This window comes from Rhamphochromis longiceps, linkage group LG16, assembly GCF_057381845.1.
Source record: "Rhamphochromis longiceps isolate RC_006_pf linkage group LG16, R_longiceps_female_GT1.1, whole genome shotgun sequence".
In the NCBI taxonomy this organism is placed as follows: Eukaryota; Metazoa; Chordata; class Actinopteri; order Cichliformes; family Cichlidae; genus Rhamphochromis; species Rhamphochromis longiceps.
This window is the reverse complement of record NC_140572.1, coordinates 30,550,662-30,575,319: the sequence shown is the minus strand read 5'-3', so window position 1 is coordinate 30,575,319 and position 24,658 is coordinate 30,550,662. Positions and strand designations below refer to the sequence as shown.

The 24,658-nt window shown below is 40.9% G+C and overlaps 1 protein-coding gene across 1 annotated transcript in view; it reads left to right on the top strand.

Moving 5' to 3' along the window:
* The window catches only part of gli2a (GLI family zinc finger 2a), an 83,260-nt gene that overhangs the window by 13,481 nt on the left and 45,121 nt on the right, over window positions 1–24,658 (top strand). The window contains exon 2 of the mRNA XM_085385578.1: window positions 5,012–5,151. Within this exon, the coding sequence (XP_085241704.1) occupies window positions 5,037–5,151 (115 nt within the window). The 5' untranslated portion in view covers window positions 5,012–5,036. The remainder of the gene's footprint in view (window positions 1–5,011; window positions 5,152–24,658) is intronic.

Below are 24,658 nucleotides of genomic sequence, written 5' to 3'. Positions count from 1 at the left end.
AAAGTGCTATCCACCGCTGGTCACGCTATAGAGCTGACTTTTAGTTAAGCAAACTTAATGGTTTAGCAGTTTTTTCAGCTTATGTGAATTATCCCTGTCATAGGACAACTTTAATCTAATAGGCTTAGTCACCTAAATGTAACCAAATCTGAACCAAAAAGATGGCAGATCAGGAGGTACTCATAAGGGTTAAAGATGTTAAAGGTGACAAATAAGAAAATATGAAGAGTAGTATACAATCCAAAGTCTACAATACCTCAAAAAAAAGATCAAAAGTCTTTCATCTTAATCATGGCTCCAAAACAAAATGTGTGATGAAGATCCAAAAATATGTAAAACAAAACCATATTTTGGCTCATTTTAGTTGTTTTGTTAACCTGCATGAGTGTCACCGTCAGAAACCCGAGCAGAGAGGTCTGCAGGTGGCATAGGGGCTGGAGACCTCACTTATCCGTCTGTCCCTTGTTTGCCAAGTGAGCAGAGTGTGGGACAGCAGTTGGTGTGAGAAACTGACTGTGTGTGTGTGTGCGCTGCCAGGAAAGAGAGCCTACCAGCATACGGATCGCATTCACTGAAAGATAGGAAGGAAGAAAGTAAGAAGAGCAAAGCCTGGAAATCTTCAGAATGAGAGGGCCTCTTTTGATGTGTGTTTGCATTCCTTTCAGTGTTGGTGAAAGGGGAGCTGTTGAACGGTAGTGGAGGAGAGGAACACTTGAAACTGAACGAGGCGCTAAGAAAAACACACACCGGGTCTCATAACAAAAGTCCTGCACGTCTGAGACGAAGGGGGCAGAAGGTAAATTAACAGAGAGCGGAAGAGGAGTTCAGACAAAAGCAGGCGAGACCAGGGGAAAATCAATCCTGACGTGAAGAGCAAATTCATTAAGCAGGCGATTTTTCTCACTACTGCTTTCATCGTTGCTCCCACAACAAATGATTTTGCTCAGAAATAAATGGAATGATATGGCTCTCCTATGATCTTAGGTCACTGGCAGCTCATCTAGGGCTTGGTTTGGTTTTAGCCACATGCTGAATAGCCTTTTTTTTAAAAATATATAAAGTAGAAGATGATACATTTCAAATGAGGTGTTAGACATTTTGGGGTTAGTTTTTTTGTGTTAAAGTTTTCCATTTGATCTTCCAAACAGGCAAAACGTCAATGAAAATGGGGGGACATCAACTGAACACTAATCCTAGGTGACCTGATGGATCTTAAGAGGTTAAGCCTCGAAGCAGAAAACATATCAGTGACAACTCCCCATTACCTCAGTCTTTTTCCGGTGCCTTGTGCGGTTACTGGCACGCCTGGACCGTCCATCGTAGCAAAGTCCTGGGGAAGGAAAATCAAGATGTGCAATCTCTCCTATAAACTACTCCTTTTCTATGAATCATCAAATACAATAATTTATTATAAATCTAGAATATGTTCAGCAGACTGCATGTGACAGGAAAGGAAGGATTTGGGTAATTAAATAAATATAAGATGTTTCTTTGTGTCTGTGCTCACTTCTAAATAGCAGTTTTGAATGTTTGCAAGATAATTCACTAAAGTGGGGAAAATCATCCAGTTTTTTGTGGCAGGAAGGAGCAAGAACAAAGATGAAAGTGAAGCTTAAGGTTTCGGATATGGTTAGTCTGGCCTTAACCACAGGCAAAGAAAAGCAGCTTTGCATTCAGATGAACAAAATAAATCATTTAGAACTGCAATCTGCGTAAGTCTTGTTTTGGGATTTTGTTGTTAGACTGACATTGCTGTGGTGTTTTTAGCTCTGCACTTCCAGGAAATCATTCGATCATCAGAATTTTGAGGCCGTCTGTAGAGCATCGCCTCCAGTGACCGTCCTGTAAGAGACCAGATAAATTTAAAAGCCTGGGTTCTGCTCAGGTGTAACATAAAAAAAGAAGACTCAATCAGATGCCTGCTCTGCCCTCTGAAGTCTCTGAGCCTGTGGTCACATGACACCAGAGGGTGGATGGGGGGGGGGGGGGGGGACGCTGCTCGTCCTGCGACAGGCTGCCCAGCCAACCAGAAGATGAGTAAAGAAGTGCACCCTTGTTGTTTGTTCGCCTTTGGCCCCTGCCATCTGTCCGCTTAGTTCCTGACACCTGTACCAGCCCGTCAGAACTGGGCTCCCCTGTCATTGGGGGCAACAGGGTCTTGCCTGTAGGGAGAGATTGGTTAAGGGGGGTGGAGGGTGTAATGTAACAGCTCCAAGGTATTAAGGAAGGATGAGTGAGGGTGAAGTTGGGGCCACTTTTTCAAAAATGTGCTCAAATTTTCCAGTTATTGACAGTTTTTGCACCTGTTTTTTTATTTATTCGTTTCTTGCTAAACGACCTTTAAAGGTGTTTGCACCCCCAAACCCCTCTTAATCTAAGTATTGGCTCGAGGTTCAGAGGCAACTGGAAACCAAATAGTTGGCTTGCTGTAAAAGCATGGAAACGGCCATTAATGCGATGCCAGATGTTCATCAGGCGGCAATGTTAAGGGGAGGATTCTGTCAGGCTGCTTGAAAGGCGAACACGGTTGCTCCGAGCTCTGGTCTGTTCATGGGCACATCTTATCCGAGCCAACAGGGATCACCACCAAAAACTAGTCGGCTTTTTGGCCAACTCTAAATACGATAAAGGCCCATGAAAGAGCAAATTAGATTCTATCACTAAGGTGATGTCAGAGTGACGGACTTCTCAGAGACGAGATGGCTCGCTGGCGAGCTCAGCGACATTTTTGGCAGCAGAAAAAAAGAAACAGATGTAGCCTAAACCTGTTAGTCGCCCACCTCTAATCGGCTTACATTGGCTCACTGACAGGCGACTGGCACCTCCGAAGGGTAACAGACATGGCTGCTAGTACGCACACCTCACAATAAAGCATGACATGTTGGAAATCCACATGAAACCGAAAACAACGCTTCACACGTTTGCCTGGTAGGAACCAGATCACTGAGCAATTAGGTTTCCATTTGAATGACAGTATCATTCTCCACATTCCTAATTGTGTATTTACCTGGTGTCACACCATCCCGTGTTTTAATATGTTACAACATAGGCTCCACTAATGTAATTTATTATCATCAGGCTGCTCTGAAAGCTCCCTGAAAAGCCTTCAGTCGATCCAAAATACACAATGAGACAACTAACTGGGACTAGAAAGAGAGATCCGTGTTCTTCTATATTAACGTCTCTTTTTTGGCGCAATTTAAAATCCAGAATTGAATTTTAAAATACTTCTCCTCTTGATTAGGCCCCATCTTATCTTGAAGACCTCACAGTATCATATAATCCCAACAGAGCACTGGCTTAGTTGTGGTTCCTTGAGATTCTAAAAGTAGAATGGGAGTTAGAGACTTCAGCTATCAGGCCTCTCTTCTGTTGAACCAGCTCCCAGTTTGGATTCAGGAGACAGACACCCTCTCTGCTTTTAAGATTAGACTTCAAACTTTAAGATATAAGCTTTCTAAAAAAGCTTATAGTTTGGGATGGATCAGGTGACCCTCCCTAACACAAAGTGAGCCGGGTGTTGTTGTGGATAGGTGCTGTATAACTGAATTATTTTGTGGTTTCTTTGCAGCCAAAAATCACATTTGTTTCTCGTATATAAGCAACAATTAATATCCTCTGGATGTTGTTTGTGTTCTTTGGGCACATATTAGGTCATAAACACATTTGGTTTATAAGATCTGAGGTTGTTTTAATCAGCTAGCTGCAAACAGGTGTGAGGAGAGGACAGAAACCTGCAGACCCAACACCCCCCTGTGATTACATGCAGTTGTTCATTCTCTTGTCTTTCCAGCATTGTGACAAACGTTTTCTCACCAGTGTCTGAAAGCATGTGGAAGAGCAACGACCACAAGCTAGCCAGAATGACTTTTCCCTTCTAGGCCAGCCCGGTGGTGGGGGGCTGGTGGGGGAGGTGGATGGAGAGACTGGGTCTTATTTGCTCTCAGCAGAGGATGATCTTGTAGGTCCCACCAAGTCAAACAAGTGGCAGGTTGCCAAGTCATCGAGCCTTTCACACAGACATGAGGAGGTATTGACACAGTGCGTGAGGCTAAAACCTCAGCGCTGAGGGCCACTCACATTTACAATTGGAACAGAAGGGGCTCCATGAACTCATTACATCAAACTGAGAAACCTGAGGGTGTGTGTGTGTTCAAGGCTTTTCGGTTACACTGGCCCAATAAACACATATGCACACCTATGGAGATATGCTACAAACACACTATAGCAAGACAGTTTTTGTTAGTTCAGTATGAAAAAAAATTCACCTCTCTTGCTTCCTGTGCCGTCTGTTATGTCAGCAGTAATTGCTGAGAGTAATTTACTTATTTAATGTTTGGCTTCCTGAAAGCCCAACTGTGCAATTCTACAATCTCCAGATTTTAATGTTGGGTCTTTTTCCAACTTAAATTCTATTTTGTAGCTTAAAGATTGTTGAAATTTGTTTGGCTTGTGAATGGAAACATTTGTGCTCTGTTAAACTTAGCTCTGTTTTTGTTAGTCTAGTGGTTCTCAAACTGTGGGGTGGGACCCTCTGTTGGGGTATTTGACCCACTGTAAGGGGTCAGTTTTTTGTTCTTTGCTTTTATTTTTTTGTTACTATTCATGTTAATAATTGAAGATAAATGTGGACTGTAAAGTGGGAATTAGTCTGAGTTTCTGAAGAGGGGCATGCAAGAAAAAGTTTGAGAACTGGTGTGCTAGATGTGAGAATGATGAGTATCTTTTTCGCTCGTTAGAAGAAAAGGACAATGTTTAAATATTTTTCAATGCAAGAAAAAAAATGTTTTGAGTTGATTTCCCAGAATGACAGAACACTAAATACATTACTACAATACATTAATACAACTGTCTGACTTTTCTGTATTATTATTATTATTATTATTATTATTATTACGCTGTTTTTGCTTCTGCAGGACTTTGAGTTCAGCACAGTACTTCCTTCACCACATGATGTTTTCCTTGATCAGTTTTTTGACCTTATGTTCTTATGTGTGTCTTGCCTCTGCAGCTTGTGACAGAAATTGAAGAGCAGCATGGAAACTTCAGCTCCAATAGCAACTGACAAGAAGGAGTGTAAGAGTTCTGGTCTGGATGGAAGCAGCTTCTCAGAACTCCCGAAGAAACCCTCGCCCACCACTCTGACCAGAGGTACATCCGTATCCGTTTGCTCTTTCCTCATTGTAAGGTGGAAGTACAGCAGAAGAGATGACAGATTAGAGCTTTGACATAATACTTGTCAAAGTAATTTGTTAAAAAAAAAAAAAAATCAGCTTCTCTTTGGCGCCTTCAAACACCAGAATCTGGACCTTTGTCTTTAGGTTTCTGCACTCTGCACTGCAGTGAACTGCTGCTCACTAAGTAGTTGGGTGGCACATGAAAATGCTCAAAGATGGGGGCTGCGTGTTTCAGAGATGTCAGAGAATGAGTGATGAAAAAATGTTATAATGAGGTCGAAAGACCTTGTTCTCACCTCCCGAGTGTAAATTTCATGAATTACTAAAAAAGGCTGGCACAGCAGTGGACGACATGGTGTATCAGAGGCCGTGGATAAAGAGGAGGGAGGAGGGAAGCACCTTTGAAATGCTAACAAGATGTCGTATGACATTGTGGCGTTAGCGCTATTTCTGCTTAATGATGGGCTTGGTGGCCTGCCACGAGAGGAGCCATGAGCATTAATTGTTTAGGGATGCGTGGTGAGAAACTAGGGCGTTTCAGTGCGTCCTCTCTGGCACCTCCACAAAGGGTCCAAAAGTTTTTCAAACCAGCGATAAGAAAATATTGCACTTGCCATAACATGAATTATTCAGTCGTTTACACAGTTGTGACCATTGTGTGTCACGGAGGCTGTGGGGGTTGAATTTTCATAACCTTGCCCCATTGAAAAGCAGCAGGCTGCAACCATCAGGGGTTATTTGTGCTTGTGAGGTAACAGTGAGGGTGCTGGGTGTCCAAGACTTCGTCTCATAATTAAAAGATGAGAGCTCATGTTTTCATTAGTGAGTGTGTGATGAAAACTCATCATAACGAGGTTGGAGGACCTTGTTGGGGCCTCTGAGGTACAAGTGTTATAAATTACTAACGCCGGCTGGTGGACACTGAACCCCATCAGAAAGATGCTCTGGCATCAAGTGAGAGGCCACTGCAGTGAATTCAAGTTGTTTTACTGTTTAATGAAGTGCCTGATGCCCTGGCATCACAAAGCTCACTTTGTCACACAGGGGAACCTTTAAAGTAGGACATTAGTATGTCATTAGATAGTTTTAAGGCTTTTGCTTTCAATTTGGATTATGCCTCCTTTTCGTTTCTTATATTAGTATGCAGATTCAAACAAAAAATATAGGACGATTGTGAATACATCAAGTAGTTTTGTACTGGTAAACTTTTAGGGCCTTGTTTGTTCTGCTTAGTCGTATTTGAAATGGAATTTTTAAGTACTCAAACTACATTTAAAAGTACCCGCGTCCTACTCCTAACCCTAACCCCAGATGGATTTCCGTTGACCAAGTGGGTGTAAGGTTTAGGTTTAGGTTCAGATCCACTCTTCTTAAATAATTTCTTCCTCTTAGGAAGACCAAAATGGAAATGCTTTTTAAAGAAAAATTACCGATGTGGTCTCATTACAGGACATAAAATGCTGCCAGTCTTCCACAATACCATGATAGCACATGGTGTGTTTTAGAGTGAGTAGCTTCACTCACTGCCTGTGACGCTATTGGATGCACAAGGATAATAGTTCAATTTTAAAAGAGCTTGTGTTTCATGGAGACTTGCATTGCCTTGTTGAACTTGTCTGTGTCTCTGAGTGTGGAAACATAATGGAAGTTTGTGTCTGGTTTCTAATAGAGTGTGTTAGGATCCAAGGGGAAAGAAGAAGTAGGATGAGGATAAAGGGAAAGGGGAATGCTGGCACAAACGCCCAGATCAGATTGAGTCCATCTGATAAGAATCAGACTTGTTTCTCAGGGTCTTGTTAATGGTTTTAAATGGGCACCCACATTCTGTGTGACAGCCTGCATCTGTCTCGGTGCAGGGCGTGCTTCCACAGGCTCGCCTCCCGCAACCTGATTCCCAGGCCCAGGGATTTACGAGTGCTTCAGCATGTCAGAATAACATGTGTTCAGATTAGGTGCCCACTTCCAGGACTGTAAAACATCTCACAATTTCAAAGGGAAACCTGTGATTGATACAACCCCCTCCCCACTTTGCACCAAAGTGTACATGCGCTCAGATGTGCTACTCTCCTCTGACCTCGACTGACGAAGAGTGACGGTTTCAAACACAGACCTGCCAGAGTTCTTTTACGACTCCCGTTATATTCAGAAAAAGTTTGCCAGAGAGAATTTTTCCATCATCGCTCATTTTTGTGTTGACTGTACGAGGCCAGTGGAGCAGACAAGCTGGGTAATGCTGATTATTTCTGCCTAACCACAGTGTTGTCTTCATCTTTCTTAGAATTTGCCAGAGGCTTGTGAAGCCTTTGCAAAGATCGATGATCCTCAGCATATAAAACGTAATGTCCACAGATAGTTATTCGTAGCACTGATGTATCTAAGGAGAGTGCCAATAGAAGAAAAATGACTCACTTTCGAGAGACTCACTTTCGAGAGCCCTTACTGCAAAAGCATTAAATCACTTCTTCCAGTCTTTCCTCATGAAAATAGATCAGAAATAAGTCTTACTACTCTAACTCGAAATATCTCTGAAACAGAAATCCAAAAAACGTCTGTTTCTGTTCCTACGGGTATTTGAATGTAACTCCTTGGAGCCTTTTATTAGGGTAACTATGAGTAACTTTCTGAAGGCTAAAAATGGATCATATATTACAATAAGCAGAAAACAAATTGCATCTGCAACTTTTCTTCTAGATTTAAAATGCTGGAATCATCTGATTACTAAGTTTGAGTCCATTTTATTGGACTAAGAAAATTTTATTCTGAATCAGGTACCTGTCAGCAGGTGAATCTCTTGCTTTTTAGCCCTATGCTGAACACAGTTTCAGAAACTAGAAGATACAAAGATCTTTAATGTCAAGATCTAAGATCTTGACATTAAAGTCCAAAATTGTCACCAAAGGTTCAAGACTGGTTTCTGGTCTCCACAAGGGTACAGCTGTAGTACCATAGAGGTTACCACCCATGAGATAAGCTGTTTTACACGTAAAGGTACCGAAAGCATAGCATAGATGGATGAAGACATGGTGTGTAGTATAATTGGTCTTTCTGGGAGTGGAGGGTGGATTTGCGATAAGGAACTGGGTGTTAATTATGGTTATCATTGGGTAAGTCTCAGAACTTGAGTCTGAGGGTCTCTGCTGAGGTCTCTGCCTTATGCACGGGGCCTTTCTCTGGATGGTGCTCTGGAGTGGGTCACGGCCCTCCCTGGCAGAGAAAAATGTCCCAGAGAAAAATAGACCTCCCCCCATCCCTCCCCGTCCACAGGGCTACTCCAAAGGGACAGCCACTAATCTTCCTGAGAAAGAGATTTCTGCTTTTCTTTCTGTGCTCCTAAATGAGGCTCTTACACTGTTGTGGTTCCACCGAACAGTTCAGAGGTGGAGGAGGGGTGGGGGCACTCACTGGCCAGAGTTATGCAGGGATGACTCCATTCATGTTATACCCCTGTGCCCCCCTTGGGGTTCAACTCCTTGGCCCTCCACCTTGGTTGAAAGAATCACAGAATTCATCTTGTGATGCCTGAAGAACTCAACTAAAAAAAGAAAAATGCAGTTCCTCACAATTCTTCCTGAATTATTCTTTGAAGGAGGCAAGTTAAGTTGGCAGTAAAAATTCAACCTTATGTTATGTGTCCTGTTTAAAGAGGTGCTGTAGATTGAATTACATGGCTACACACAAAAAAAAACCCCACCTCCCCTGGGTCTGAAAGCCACCAAACATGTCACGGGTTTCATTTTTAACAGTATATATCCCCACTGAGGAGAGGGAATCGACTCTTATCAGTTGTCATTTACAGTAACATTTTGTAACATATCAATAATGCCTTCCCTGATACTTGAGAAGACTTGCAAGCAACAAGCTTACAGGAAGGCCTATTGACCAAGTCCCAGTGTTTATTTTCCTGTCAGGGTCTATAGCAGCACACTATCAGGAACTCACTGCTGTCCTCCAAGGATGACTTCAAGAGATGCCGATATTGTTTCTGTCCCGGAAAGACTTTCAATTTACAGCTTTTATTTCCAGATTTATAGCTTTGTTGTCTGCAGGATCGGCTCATACCTGTTTAGATTTCATACCTGATAGCTCCAGTATGTGTTTCAACCAAGTGACTACAGGCAGAAACAAGTTAAATTCAAGACTTCTGATGCTACTTTACCAAAAGTGCAATGGAAATAGATGAAATTTAAAAAATGTACATTTTTCAAGTAAACAGACTGATGTCAGTTCAACATCAAAACAAGTGATCTGATTGTCTGGAGAGGTCAAAAACACTAGCACTGTGTGCTTTACGTGAAATGACATAAAGCATTTAAACTGAATTTAACATCACTTAGAATCTTTCAAGGCACATTAGAAAGTGTGTATTAAAGAAATATTAGGTTAAGAACCTGTCTTAAGTCTGCGCAAGCTCAAGCTGGAAACATTGAATTTGTCTTTTTACACATGGACATGGACATGAACAGCATCTTCAGAAAGAAGCAAGTCAAAATCTATTTTGCCAATTTCCAGTTCAAGTCATTGATAATATGATATGATCTCATGGTAAACACATTAGAGCGTTACCTAGGCAATGAAGATGTTGGAATGGCCAGAAGCTCCTAGGTGTAAGCTTCAAAGCAATGTGTGACAAGTGGATTGCAACATTTTGAGCCATGAATTCATCCCCTAAGTTGAGACTGTTAGCAGAGCTTTACACTATGTTGTTTCTAAAAAAAATTTTTTGCAGAGGTCATAAAATGACTTCTGTGAAGTGATCTAAACATAGCAGCCACACTGAAAAGGGTCCAGAGGTCGGTGTGAAGATGATCTTGAGCTGGTGATCAGCCAAATTTAAATTTGGTTTATCTTTTGATTTTTAGCAACTTTTTTCAGTAGCTTCTTTGATCGCATCTCATATTCACATCTTCCCACCAGCTAGCATTCTTACAATACTTGAACGGTTGACTGGCTTTCTGGGCGCTTAAGTTAACTGTTCATAAGAGCCACATGAATTAAGTAATCCTGATGTCTATGTCTGCCTCTCTGTCTTATCTAGTGTTTCACTTTAGGCCTCTGGCTGGCTAAGACAGAATTCAAAGATTAGATATGCTAAGTGAAAGCAGAAGGAGGACATCTTGTTTTGTTTTTTGGCCTTGCTGATTGCTGTGCTGTAGCCAAAAACACTCATTTCTGATCCCTGAGCTTTTGCTGAAGCCTTTATCATTAGTTATTGTAGGCAGTTCTCATCACAAAGTGGCTGGCCTACAAAATAAGTACAAGAGGAGGCAATAAGAAGCAATGGTGTGGCTGTCCTCCAGAGACTGGGATCAATTGGCTACAAGGGTTTCCAGTCTAATTTATGGTATATAATCAAACATTTGGGTATTTTATGTAAAACTGAATTATGAATACATTCCCAGTATTCTTTTTTATGTTTATAGCAAAGAAACCCCAACTTGAGTCCAACCAAGGAGTTCAGAGGAATTCCTAACGAGCTCCAAGCACCACAGAGACATTTCTTTCTACTTTTGAAAAAGAATATCACAAGACAAATGTTTATTTTACAGATTGCTTAGAAGACAGCCGGAGAGAAAAATATTAAACAGCCCAATGTTAACACTGTATTTTCTGAATCTATTGTATGCCAACTCAATGGAGGGCTAACAGCCTTTGGCAGCTCTCTAATGTGGTTAGGAAACATAAATCAGGCTCAAATGAGAGGACAATTCTGATACTGGTTGTTTCTTTGGAGCTCCGCCTCTGCTTCAAAGCCTCCAGAATTAAAAAAGCAATGTGGTATGCTTTGGGCAATGTCTGTGGATATAAATCTCTCTGTACCAGAGGTGTCTACACGCACAAGAACCAAAGACAACATGCTACATTCCTCGCAGTTTACAAGTAGAGAGAGAGGAGGTGGAGGCAATATATGGATGCTTTAGGGGATTAGCCAACACCCCGTCAACCAGCTTTCTCTCCCTATCCTTCAAGTCCCTTCCTTGCACTTCCCTTTTTCTTTTTGTGCTTCATCCTCTCTTAAGCAGAAAGCCCTTTCCCAGCATGCAGAGTGTAATCCATGCCCCCACCTCTCAGACACTTCCTGCCTGTTTTGTTTGTGGACTCATGGAAATCTGCCCAAGAAGGTGCCTATAACTCTTCTCTAAGGTGTCGGCTCAAGCAACTGCTTTTTTTTTTTTTTTGCCATGGGAAGATGCTCCATGTTATCAAAGAACTTGTTGAAAGTCAGCGACTGCGCTTTTCGACCTCTCCGCCCCAGCGTAATCCTCAGTATCCTTCAGACTAGAGTTCCCAGTCTGCCAGCCTCGGCTACTTTCATCCGCTAATGTAGCCCTAACACTCACAGTTCAAGTGAAGCCAAATAAACGTCCGAGGAGTTTAGACGTGGTAAAACAAAAATGTGTGCTAGCTGTAAACACAGGCGGGAGGTGCTTATATAAACAGGCCCAGTTCATATGGCTGAGTTGTTCTCGGGGCGGACAGTTTGTGGTCAGGCTCTTCCGGTTCTTATCCCCTAACCTCCCCCTTGACTGCAGGCACAGCTGTGGTCCGCCCTCGTAGAAACACTGCTGGAGGAAAAGGATTAAGGGGGAAGAAAGCCCACTGACCCATGATGAGACAAGCATGTCTGTGGTTAAGAGAATATAGGACCTCAGAACGTCTGCATCCACATAACAGCTCTCTGGGGATAATGTTCTCAAATGTTTCACACAAGACCCCCTCGACTCCGACCGCCCAACAGATAAGGTATGTGCCAGCCACAGTAAGCCGCTGGACAAAAGGTGTCTTTAAAATTAATGCCTGGTGTAATTGTGTTGTAGCTGAAAGCAAGAGGAGGAAATTGATTTTTGCCATCAGTGAAATTCCTCCTGGGGGACACACTGGTTCTTTTAATTACAGCTATAAGGTTTCAACACCTCAGTCTCTTGCCTCTGGTAGCGTTTAGCAATTAGCCTAATCACCCACAGCTCTGGGGAACAGTCACACTTGTTCATACACATCACCTGCCAGCCTTTGGTTCAAACTTTTAAATAAAACGGTCATGGATGGAAACAATCTCAGACCATCCTGCCCTGTCAGCAGCAGCTGGGTTTGCAGCGGAGGCGGAGGAATTCCATAAACATTTATGAAAAAATAAACTTTTACAATATTTTTCGTAGTCACATCCCCAGGAGGGAGAAATCTTCCTCCAGACGGAGCGTCCAGCCATGAGTCCGGCCGCCCCCAGTGGCCTCGTTTGGGCAACCAGCAAAATAAGTAGATATCTGAGTCAAGAGTGGATACAATTTTCATAAAATATTTATTTTCACTGATGAATATTCACTGTGTGTGGGATTCAAAGTTCAGAATAAAGACAAGTTTCTAAAGCTATATACCATATAAACAATTTCTTACTTCTGGGCCTGGAAGTAGTAGTCCCATTTTATTTTATTTTATTTTTACCATAGTGCTTTTAACTGTTAACGCTTTGTAAGCTTCTATTACTTTACCAGCAGGAAAAACTTGTGCACTAAACCTTAAACACTCAAGAGAATTATTGGCAGAATTAGTTTTTAATTGATGAAGTTTTCAACTCTAGTGAGAAGTGGATGGGGATTGTCTTTACACTGTATATTACTACCAAACAGACAGCTGTTGAGGTACACATGCACATTTTTGGGGAGGTGTCTGTGAGGCCACAGCATAGATTTAACACAGTGTTATAAATTTAATGACTTTCATATTTTTCTAATTACATAAAAAACAGAGTATCTTGTAATTACATTACATCCAAAGGATACAAGTAATGCCCAAGTCATGAAACCAGCCCATTAGCTTTCAAGTGGAAGTTGTGCCTTACAGCTGAAACCAACATGTCTCAAAAGGCACAACTTTTTCTCTCAAGCCAAAGGATCTCCATTTTTGGTTTGAGCCACTCTCCTCACAGCTTGTTGTTTGGCAAATAGTTGTTGAGAGTTTTCATCCAGTCGGCATCTTACGTACAAACTACAGGGGACTGGTGCAGTGCTGTATTCCTCTTTGCAAACAGTTTCATCTAGTAACAGCAAGAAATGTCCAGCATTCACCAACCAGTCGAGGAGTAAATCTTTTTCCATATTTTTCCATCCAAGCTAGGATACACTTAAAAATCTATCCCCAGTTCCTCACTACCTTCTGTTTTTAAGCTAAGCTAAGCTAAGTTAAGCAAAACAAGTCTCAACTTGAGCCATGAGCTCCATCTTTTCATCCCACACAGGGGAAAAAAGCAAAAGTTTCCCAATTGCCCACCTACTTCTGTAAGATCACTCCACTGATATATCACCATATATCAAATGGAATCATATATAGCCACCTGCTATCATAACATTTGAGTTGTCTTGTCATATGAAACAAAAAAGGCAATAAGCTGAATCTCATACAATTTTTTCATATATAGAATAGAAGATAAATTCCAGTTGGGGACTGGTTTTCCTGTACAGTTCTTTATGTCGCCTTCTTTACTCCAGGATTTAAAAAAAACACAACAACAACAACAAAAAAAACAAAAAACGCTATAATTTGGAAATATATTCTACCAGCCATAAGTATCCATTTGCTACATCCTCTTATTCTTTGTGAGAAAATTCTTCAGGACTTTGTTTCTATTAGTTGCACTGCTCTGTAATCACAGCTAAGCCTGTCATGAGGCCCCTGGATGGTTGTCATGGCCCTTCGAAAAGAAAAAAAGCAAACAAAATGCTGCCATATGGAAAACTAATTTGTAATGTCATTCATCATCCAGCTGCAAGAAAAATGCAGGAATAAAGTCAGTCGTTCTAACAGCTGGGTAGCAACACATGATTGAGTGGTATTCCTGGCTAAAAGCATCCACCCTGTTTCTAGAAACAGGATGTCTGAGATCTGAATCGTAAATTCTCCTCATTTTGACTCATCCTAACACGACACATGTCCCTGCTTTTGGTCTGTTAACCTATCACTTTACGCTTGAATTGCCTTAGTGTTCATATGTATAGCAAACAGATCTTAGCTAAGCTGCCATTGTATTGTTTATTGGGTTTCTGAATACACTACACACCAGCGAGGCAGCTGTGCAGATTAGGAATGCAACCTGAGACTCACAAGATATTAAATCTCATTTGGCAAACTCAGAGAACCTAAAGAAATGACCACTATTAAGTTGCACATGAACTTAAAATTGATGGAAAAAGTAGAAAAGTATCTTCCCAAGGCAACACAAGCAGCAAGGACTAAGCAGTACATAGATATTTTAAAATACACTCATATATTTTCAAAAGTGGTTAGAAATTATCCTTCATAATGTTTCTCCTTTCAGTGTTTTGTCAGTAAAGTCGTGCTGGTGGTTTCATTTAATGTTTTGCATTTTATGTGAAGAGCGTGGAGGGGGACACAGTGCTAATACATCACTGAATAACACGCGGCTCATAATACCTTAATGTTAAAATTTAGATTTGTCAATGAAATTTGTTCATTTGGGGGAAATAACGCCCTCTTTGTAAAGCCTTTAGACTTTGCTGACAAAAAAAAAAAGTAGCTTTTCTACTTTGTGAGCATTGGTGTTTACTGGGTCCATTTGGGTCTGAACTGAAACACTTAAGACACAAAACTAACCATCATTCATGTTCTGTGAGGCAGAATTGCCACTTTTGTGAGTGGAGTCTGGTGGAGTGTAATGGCAGAGGTGCTAGTTGGAGAAAGTAAAGTGAACAGTTCCCCAGTATCTTCAAGCTAAGCTAAGCTAAACAAGTCTCGACTTGAGCCATGAGCTCAATCTGTGTATCCTGCACAGGGCAAGAAAGCAAATATGCTTCTCAGTGTGTCCACCGAGATATCTCCTCTCATATATAGCCAGCTGTTATCATAAAAGCTAACATGTCTTGTTACATAAAGTGCAATGAAGTGTAAATATAATGGCTTCACTTCCTGTCTGACATCAGGTAAAAACTGTGATATATGTCTAGAGTCTCTGTCCAAGCAGTCCATGGCTTTAGTTTGTGTTTCTGCTTTTTATTACACGTAACATACTGAAAGAAACTCGATCCTCAACCGAGTGAAATTAATCACTGCTGTGACTTCTCACTTGTTGCTTTAGTAGAAAGTACAGAGATAAATGCATCATGTAAATCATCCTAAAAATATTAAGATAGAATTTCTTTCTATACCGTCCAGCCCTATAAGCTGCTTGGGATGCTTTGGTACATGTACAACACATGAATGGTGTTCAAATTCAGCTTTTACATTCTTAGAAAATACCAAGCATATTCCCAGACTTACCTCTGCCAAGTAAAGATAATGTTTTCTTATGCAAAGCTATAATTACACTTGTACAGTGAAGTTTCCCACTTTTTTCCCCCTACATCTAATCAATAGTCTGCAAATGAGCGTTTATTTAGCTGAAGGCTGTGTGTGTTAGGCATTTGTGTTAGTATAGTATGTAAGCTTGTTGTGTTTTGCTTGCCAGGTGATTTCCCCTGATGGTGTCAGCTAAGCCTGAGAATTCCTGGTTTGGGCTTCAAAGGATACTGGGGTCATCCCCTGACAGCAACAAATACAGACATGTTCAGGGCAGACACAGATCTGAAAAATATCCCGTCTGTCTGTTTGACCGCTTTCATCGCACTTTGCACGGGCCTGAAGATTTGTATAAACTATTTCACAAAGAAACTGCAATGCTTCAACTGAAAACCAGTCACGAGTCCAGTGCTGCCTCACAAACACAGACTCAGATATTTGCCAAGACCATTTGTTTACACTGGATAATTTTATTCTTTCCTCCTGCTTTAACTTTAGAAATTCATTACTCTTTGAAATCAAACAAACAAGAGAGAGAGGGCTTTTTTTGAAGAGGTCATTCAGTAAATATAGCACATCCACTCTAAACCGGTCTAAACTTTAGCAACACTGCAGAATTACAAAGTAGCACTTTTTGTTTCCATGATCCAGACATCCAGACTTTTATTGTCAAAATCAGAAAATTCATACAGTCAAAGAATTGGGCTTGGTATGTGATGCTTAACTGTTAGCAAAAGAGAAAAACAAAGACATTTAAGAAAGTATAAAGAAGTGTAAACATGAATGGAAAACATTATGTAAAATGTAAAAATGGTATATAAGGTAGTGTTTGGAAGTGGTCATAGTGGTAAGTATTTAGTATATGTTCTGGGGTTTTTGCAGGAATTATAAGAAAGAATTTAATATTCCTGCAGAACAACAGCACATATACTGGCTGCTCAGCTCTGCAACATGTGCTGCACACAGTACTGACACGATTAAACAGAGGAGTTGGAACTGCACTGCTGGGCAAGCTGTGTAATTATAAAATTAAATTGCCTCAGTCATCTTTTCCTTTGTATTATGTTCTGTAAAAGACAAGTTTCCATAACTGGACAGTTATCAGTCGTTGATATCCCACATCATTTTTATGTTCTAGTATTAACTCATCTTTGGTAGCTTCTTTGTTCTTGGGTACAAGCTGTCTTGCTGAAAGGCAAGTGTGTGTGATATTGTTGTGCAGACTGAGGCACTTTCTTTCCAGGTGCACAGCAGAAAATACGCACTGCTTTTTGAATGCATACATGATTTAAACTGTTAATTTTGGAATCATGACTATCTTCCTGTCTTTATTAGAAGTGAAAAAGAAGTTTTGGAGAAGATCTAGTTAACCTCAGATAGTTTAAACTGTGTCTATGCTCTTTGCATGAGTGCTGTGCACATTCTTTAAGTGTTAGCTTTGGCGAAACAGGTTTGAGATGCTTAAGCGATAAAGGTACTGTAAATCCTCTTTATTCAACAGAGTTGTAGTCTTAGGGAGAATCTGGCCCATCTGAAATTCCCACGGAACAAAGAAGGAGGGAAGGGGTGAGGGGGGCGACTGAGGGGAAGAGAGAAAGAGAGAGGGAGAGGGTACTCAGCTGAAGAGGGGGTATTGTTTACATATCAAGACACTTCCTCTAACGCCGAGGAAAAGCTGTAATTTGCCTTGCAAGGTTTTACACTTTAATTTCTCCATTGTGCAGGGGGATAACCCCTTATTATAGAGAAGGAAGTAGCCGTAAGCCTCGGACAGAGGCTGAGGGCTCACAGAGAGCCTCAGTGAGTTTTTGACCCCCTCTTCTTCCCTTGCTCTCAATCTGGATTTTTTACTTTTTCATTTCTGTGGCCATTTTGGCTGTTCATTAGCACTCAACGTCGTCTGGGCACTTTCCAATTAACGCTCCGCTCCAGGTAATATTTCCTTCCTGTGAGGCCAGGCGAGCTACATTGGTGCAGACTCATAGGCGTCGTGGCCCAAAGAATGGAGGGGGGGATGGTTCAGGTTGCCAAAACCATGGGGTCCCTTACCATTTACAGACTGGAAATCACTTAATAAAATCATCCCAACTTTTGGAAAATTGAATGCAAAAGCCATTACATGACAAGCAAGCCAATTAACATCCAGACTGGGTGCTTGAACCTTAAGCTGTAATGACAGACGTGAGCAAATATTGACCTAACCTATAAATGTTCCAAGAAGGGTAAAATATATGGATACTGCAGAGCTATCCATCAACACGTCATTAAGTTGTGTATTTAGTCTAAAAAAATCTGCACATGGTTTATGTTTTCATATATTTTCAGTGCTGTTTAAGTTGAAGTGACAAGTGTCCAAACATTTTATGGAAGCTGATTAATCTCAACACATTTTCACACAAGTTCCAAAGTCCCTGAAAGACAGCAGGGATCACAGTACCTCAACAGACTGGAGCTGAAATAATTAGAACATGACTTAATCAATTGTGTACATCAGTTGAAGTTGGAGTTTCAGGATGGGTTGATTTTAAACTATTAGTTGTGAAGGCTAGCTAGCTGAAAAGTGCACTTATAGGCTAGCTCATCCCCTGCTTTAGCGTTTTAATTTATGTTTATTTCAACACGACTTCAAAAGATATCATAAACTCGTCAGAAAAGAAATCACTGACATTATGAAGAAATCAGATTTCAGGCTTTTTCCATCCCTCTCATATAAACTGAGGTTTTGATCGCTGAAACCAAATGAAGCTCCCTCCATGACTAAAACCCGCAGCTGATGCAGACCCTAGTTTTTCCAGTACATCATTCATATTCATGTTTGGGAAAAGGGTTTCAATAATTAACACTGGCTTTCTTTTGATTAACATCAGCTAACATTTTCCTACTGTTAAGATATATACGACTTTCTAGATGTCAAACATAGCACCAAGCTGGCATACTTAGCTAGCCTCCTCACTAGCAAAATCAATTATGAATCCACATTGTTATTTTAGTCCTGACATGTAGTTTAGTCTAGTGTTTGTGATCTGGTTGTTACTGCTACTGATTAGTGGATGAGATTTTTAAGCTACTAGCTAGTGCTGCTAATCAGGCCATGTTAAACCCATTTGTAAAAGCTTTTCTTAGTATATTTCAAGGTAAATTATGACTTTGTTAGGATACGCTGACTAGCTCATTCACCAGCAGCGAAGCTGTTTGTGCAGGTGTGCATTAATGTACCAGGCTGTTGCTGATTCTGTTCAATGGGTCTTGTGGAAAATTGTGTGTGTGTGTGTGTGTGTGTGTGTGTGTGTGTGTGTGTGTGTGTGTGTGTGTGTGTGTGTGTGTGTGTGTGTGTGTGTGTGTGTGTGTTGTCCTGACTGGTTAAAGTTTAGCTTTGGCAGTTTGTCACAGTAATCGAGACGGTGTAATTGCCCCTGAACTTCTCCACGGGGCAGATGGAGAAAAAAACAATAATACACAGCTTTTATTTTGGGTGACTCTCACGCTCATATAAGGACAGGATATCAGAGCAGCTCACCATACTAACCTGAATATTTATGAATTCTTTTCTGTAATTTTAAAAAATTTGTGAGAGAGTATGGAGCACATTAGCTCAACTCTTCACACTAGAAATTTCATACCTATTACATACAGTGGTTTTTGTTGGCCTCGCTGGGTGTTTTTGTAGTCTCATGTTCACCAAAAATGCTCTGAAAAATATTTTCCTTCAAAAAGTTACAGATAAAAGTAACAACTCAAACCACGCTGAACATCCTCAATGACATGTCAAACACTGACATTTAAGATATTCTTGATGTTCAAAATCTTATTAATATCAAAACTTCTAAACACATGCAGGCTTTATTTCTTTAAGCACCACTAAACTCTGTTTTTTATGAAGACCAACATCTGCATGCACATTAACCTTCATCCTTCTCGTCCACTGTCTAACTAACTTTCTCTCTTTCACTCGGCTGCCACATAGTGACTAGCACTATTAGCCTGTCATAACACGGCACATATAACCGGAGGTGATCCGAGGTCTCACTGAACCAAGTGTCCCTGGGGGCCTAGAGCTGTAGCAGTTGAACCCGATCACTACCTCGTGGTCTGGGGTGATGGGTACCACATGTAAGCAGAGGCAACCGCTAGCCCTAATAGTAGCTGACAAGTGGCGGTCTGATGGGGGGGGGAGATCGCTATAGAAACATAACCCTGTTTCAATAAGACCTGCGGTGGCGGGCTTGCTTAAAATAAAGTCTTTGTATGGTAGAAAAACTGAGCTTATGGATTGCTTGGTCTCCCCAGGTTTGGCAGACAGTGTAAATAAAATGTGTTCCACGACCTGTTGGGTCAGTCAAAATCAAAGTTTATTTGTTCCACTAGTTATCAAAACTATGAGCCCAGTCTCACTACCAAAGTAGCACATATAGGTGCTTGCTGAGGCTCTATCATATTTTAATTGGTACTCTTTAGCATCCTTAGACTAGATAGAATAAATATAGTGAACGTATATTCTAACCTCTTAAAGTCCACCAAGTCGTCAGGTGCATTCAGGTTATTAGCAGGGTTTGAGTTCAGATAACATACCCAGAGACTTGTGCTTTTTTTTGCAGGACATTACCTTGAAGCACAGTCTGGCTTTCTTACCAGGCTGTGTTGTGTACTGAAAAGTTATCTTCATGCTAACTCTAGTAAATGTTCCTCCTTGTCTGCTGTGTGACTCACAACACCGCACAAGAAGAAGAGCTATCACCAATTCATGGGGGAATATACAAAATTCACAGCTCTGCTGGAGTGTCAAATGGTACTAATGCTAGATGGACAGAAATAGGACAGTGGTGTTTTTCGTGACACGGTACGTCTCAGGAATGAATGCATGCCTCAGCGCCACTGGTGTGCGGGCTCACACTGAAAAAAGCAGAATGGATTTTAGATATAATGAATACTGTATGCCCCGCAAAGCTGTGAGTGTTTGCTGTAAGACTAACCCTTTAGCTACCAGTCTGGGAGAAGATGACAGAGAAAAACCTAACTAGCTACCTGAGACATACATACAAGTCTAGAAACATTAATGGGTTTAGAGAGAACATGGACAGGAGACAGATTTTTGCTACTTATACCACTGAGAAGAGTTGTACGGTCAAGATATGCCCCCAAAATTCTCTGTTACACAAATCCAGCAACACAGCTGGCATTTGGCCCATATGAGGTGGATGTATGGCTGAGTTGAAACAGTGAGTCTCTGACTTAGCAGTAAAAACCAAATGTGGTCCAAAAAACTGCAAATATAGGCAACATTTGGGCCAAACACAATCCGGGGTGTGAACTAGTAGGCACTGGAAAGAAAAACACTGGATATTAGTGGAGCTGCCAAATTCACCATCGTCTTTATGGTTTTTTGCCGCAGTCATGATTCATTCCCCAGCACCCAAACCTCAGCATATGGCGTCACTTCTCACAGTGTTTGTTGTGAACTTTAATGTGGAGCCTATAAAAGTAGATTAAGAATAATACAGTGGCAGCATGTGGCACCCTTTTCTCCACAGAAAGAGCATGGGTTGGTTGTTGAACATCACAACTGTGCCACATGTGGATCATTACGAGAGCCAGGCAGGGATTGTTAAAACTTCAATGTGCTTTTATATTAGTGCTTTGAAGCAGAGCAAAGGAAAAATACTTTCTAATCAAGGGCCCGGAAGAACAAATGCCACAGTGATCAAACTGTAGAAAGACCCATCTCCAGCTCAAGACGCCAGTCATGTTTACTGAAGGAAAACCCAAACTAAATAGTAAAAGATTGATAAAATAGGTCCATCTGTATTTACTATTTGTTTTGTTCAGTAACTCGTTCTGGAAAATTCTTTAAGAAGGCATCAAATAACACTTTCTCATTACGATAAATGGAATTCATATCTGGAAACAGACGGTAAATACAATTTAGCAGGCCCTCCCTTTTTGGATCGAGTCAAGATAAGCATACAAGAGTTTGCCCTGCATTATTTCTGGAGTTTGGCATGAGTCCACACTGTAATTGTTTCACTATGTCGCTAGTCAGTTGCACAATCACTAAGACATTAGGGCGTCTTATTTTAGCCCTCCAAAACATCAAGGTCTGATGAAATGCCACTGTTATCACCACGTTGTGCTCTCAGTAAAAACATTTGACTGCCAGACTCTTAAATTTGTTCTCCAAATGTTTCATTTTCTATGTTGATGGAAGCTCTCCAGCACTGATTCAGTCTACATGTGGGCTCAATGACAGAGTGCGCATACAGTCCAGTCAAGTATGGCTAACCCAATGTTTGTATGCAAAAACATTTGGTTTGCAATTTAACAATGCAGTAGAGATTTTAAATTACAGTATAAAAATGACAGAGTTTTACGATATGATGACACAACTTCAAACATCTGTGTCACAAATAATGATGTCAGGCTTCAACATGGTACACCCAGAATGAAGTATTCCTTCTCAAGAAAAAACACAACAAAAAGTGTCAAAAATTCATGAAGCGGAGGCCAAGTTGTCCTGACTTTGAATCACCAATAGTAATAGGGTGTCTACCATTAAAAGACTGACGATCTTAGTAAGTGTAAAAGTATCACCTAGGAAAACTATTAACTATTAATAAAGCAAAAAGATGGAGCATGGTTTGCAGCCTCCAAGTGAATACACAGTTGGAGATATGATCAGGTCTGCAGTAGCACTGATGATAAAACTAGCAATGTGCACCCAGCTTAGTGGCATAGGATAGCTTGTTAGCTTGAAAAAATACATGAATGGAGACTTCTGCATTTTGTTGTATGGCACTCAACATTCAGCGCAAAATGCCAGGTTTCCACGGCACGACATGCCCAAATCATACTGCTGAGAATCCCTGGAAATTTGTGTGTACAGCTGTTAACTTGGACACTCCACTTCATGGCATTATTAACTTTATAAGTTACCAGCTCGTTGATGAACAAGTAAAGTTTGGGTATTTTTCTGAGGAGCTTGTGGTGGAGACAGTCTTAGAGCTTAAACAAGATCTAAAAACGTTGTATTTTAAATATGTCAGTATTGTGAAGTGCTTGTTTATGAGGTTCATTCCACCAAATTAGCAACGTTAAAAAATGCACACACAGAAAATGAAAATTAGCCAAAAGACATCATATTCTTCCAAATGCCCATCCTCAAACTCTTATATGGGCAAGAGTCCTAAAAGAATACATAAAAGTGTACTTTATAGCCGTCCTGATCGCATGCTCTGTGCACAAATTCTGATGAGTATGACATCGGGGATTAATGTCATAATGAAGTCATTATGCTAACACTGGATGACGAGTTCTTACCACAACCATGAGCTGAAAGAAATGACAAATATGTTATAGACATGGGATCCTTTAAGAGAAAAAATAGTTCAAAACAGAATTTTAAATTAAATGCAGCTCTTTAATTTGGTCCTTTATCCTCAGAATGTAAGGTCTGTCACTCTGAGATGAATTTCCGATACGAGACAAATTTCTGCAATCACTGCTCTGCTGCCTGGATCTCTTGTAGTTTCAAGTTACACACATCAGGGCTTTAGAAAGTTCAGAACACACATGCTTTTTCTTCATTGTCAACTAGCTGATTGTATGGCTGTCGTCACCAGTTCTCCACCAAAGCAGCCTTGAAGTTTCCACTCACTGTGAAAATGCTTATTTTATTTTGACATTTGCATGTTTTGACATATTCACTGAAACACTGTAAGGCTACATATGTCGAGTGTAGAGTCAATGAAACCACAATGGAGTCCAGATGCTGGGTGAAGAATGCCAATAGGAATCTGGTGGATCAATTTAGAAGTCAATTCCTTTTTCCTAGATGGTGCAAACTAGATATCCTCCTTTAAATCCACTTTCCCTTTAAGCCACTTGTGTTCTGAAAGTAATCTGAAGGCTTGAACAGCAAATCAGTGGTATTCTTAGCCTGAGATGACCATATTAAGAAGTTCCTCTCTTGATGACATCATATAGAGTCAAAAATAGGACATTTTATGACATTTTATATATACAGATCTATATAGTATTTTATGATACAGTCTGTGTCATATTAAAGTTCTGTCAAGTTATAAGTTCAGGTGGTGCAAAAGTGTTTCAGACCCATGCGTGATGTTTGTCCAGCCTGCCTTGAATCAATATTTCTCTTTGCCACCATGGCGTTGTGTTTAAAGGAGGTGAGCTGAAGACACGTGTACAGCCCGCTTTGACCCCCTGACATGTTTACTATGCTGTTAAGATTGCTTTGAGGAGTGTGTGAGCAGAATTTAGCGATGGAGTCACAGTTGGCTGTGCTCCAAAAATAGCGCGCAAAGGCCTCGGTGTGCAGTCCTATTGGCAGTTGCAGCTGGGCTTCGGGTGTGGCCGTTGCTTTTCTTATGACGTATTTTTTGTAGAAATACAAATTAACAGGATTATCCCCTATTTTCATATTTGAGTTCTGGGAAAATCTGTTGCAAAGTAAGTCCTCATTCAGCAGCTGGTACTGAAGTGGGTTTGAGCAAGGCATCAGCTGAAGGCTGGTCGCTCGGGTCAGGCGGCTCAGTGGAGGTCTGTGGTTAAACTGGGCAGATTCTCAGTGTTAATATAAACAAGGAAGTGTGAAAAACATTTTTTACACATGCAAAAAAATCTTTAAACGGCACAAAATAAGTGGTCAATTTATCTTCCTGTTTGTTACATTTCATCATTTATTATCATTATCATTATCATTATTATTATTGTTCCATCAAAATAATTTAGACTGAAATAGAATTGATACTTCCCATTCCAAAGGAAAGCTCCTAGTATGTAAAAGTTACAAAACTCTAGAGCCACTTCCTCATGATTGAGAGCCCTTCCTGTCTGTATCCATAAAGGTGTTTGTCAGATAAAGGAGATTCCCCTGCAGGCTCACCCCGCTGTGACTCAACTCTCAGAGTGTCACACAAGGGAAGTATCGTGTTAGCTAATTTTATCACACAATGCACGCTGCTGTCATTGCAGCTCCGGTGACAAATGACGCCTTATCTTGAGGGCTGTTGTTTGTTGTTGCTGAGTAATGTCCTAGCCACTCGCTCCCGTCTCTGGAGCTTTCATCTGCTCGCCTGTCAATTGTCACAAACCGCAGTCACGTGCGCGCACACACACAAACAGCGACACAATCGAAAATGCTCAAGTAGCGCTCTGCAGAAACAACGCAAACTTTCTTTGATATG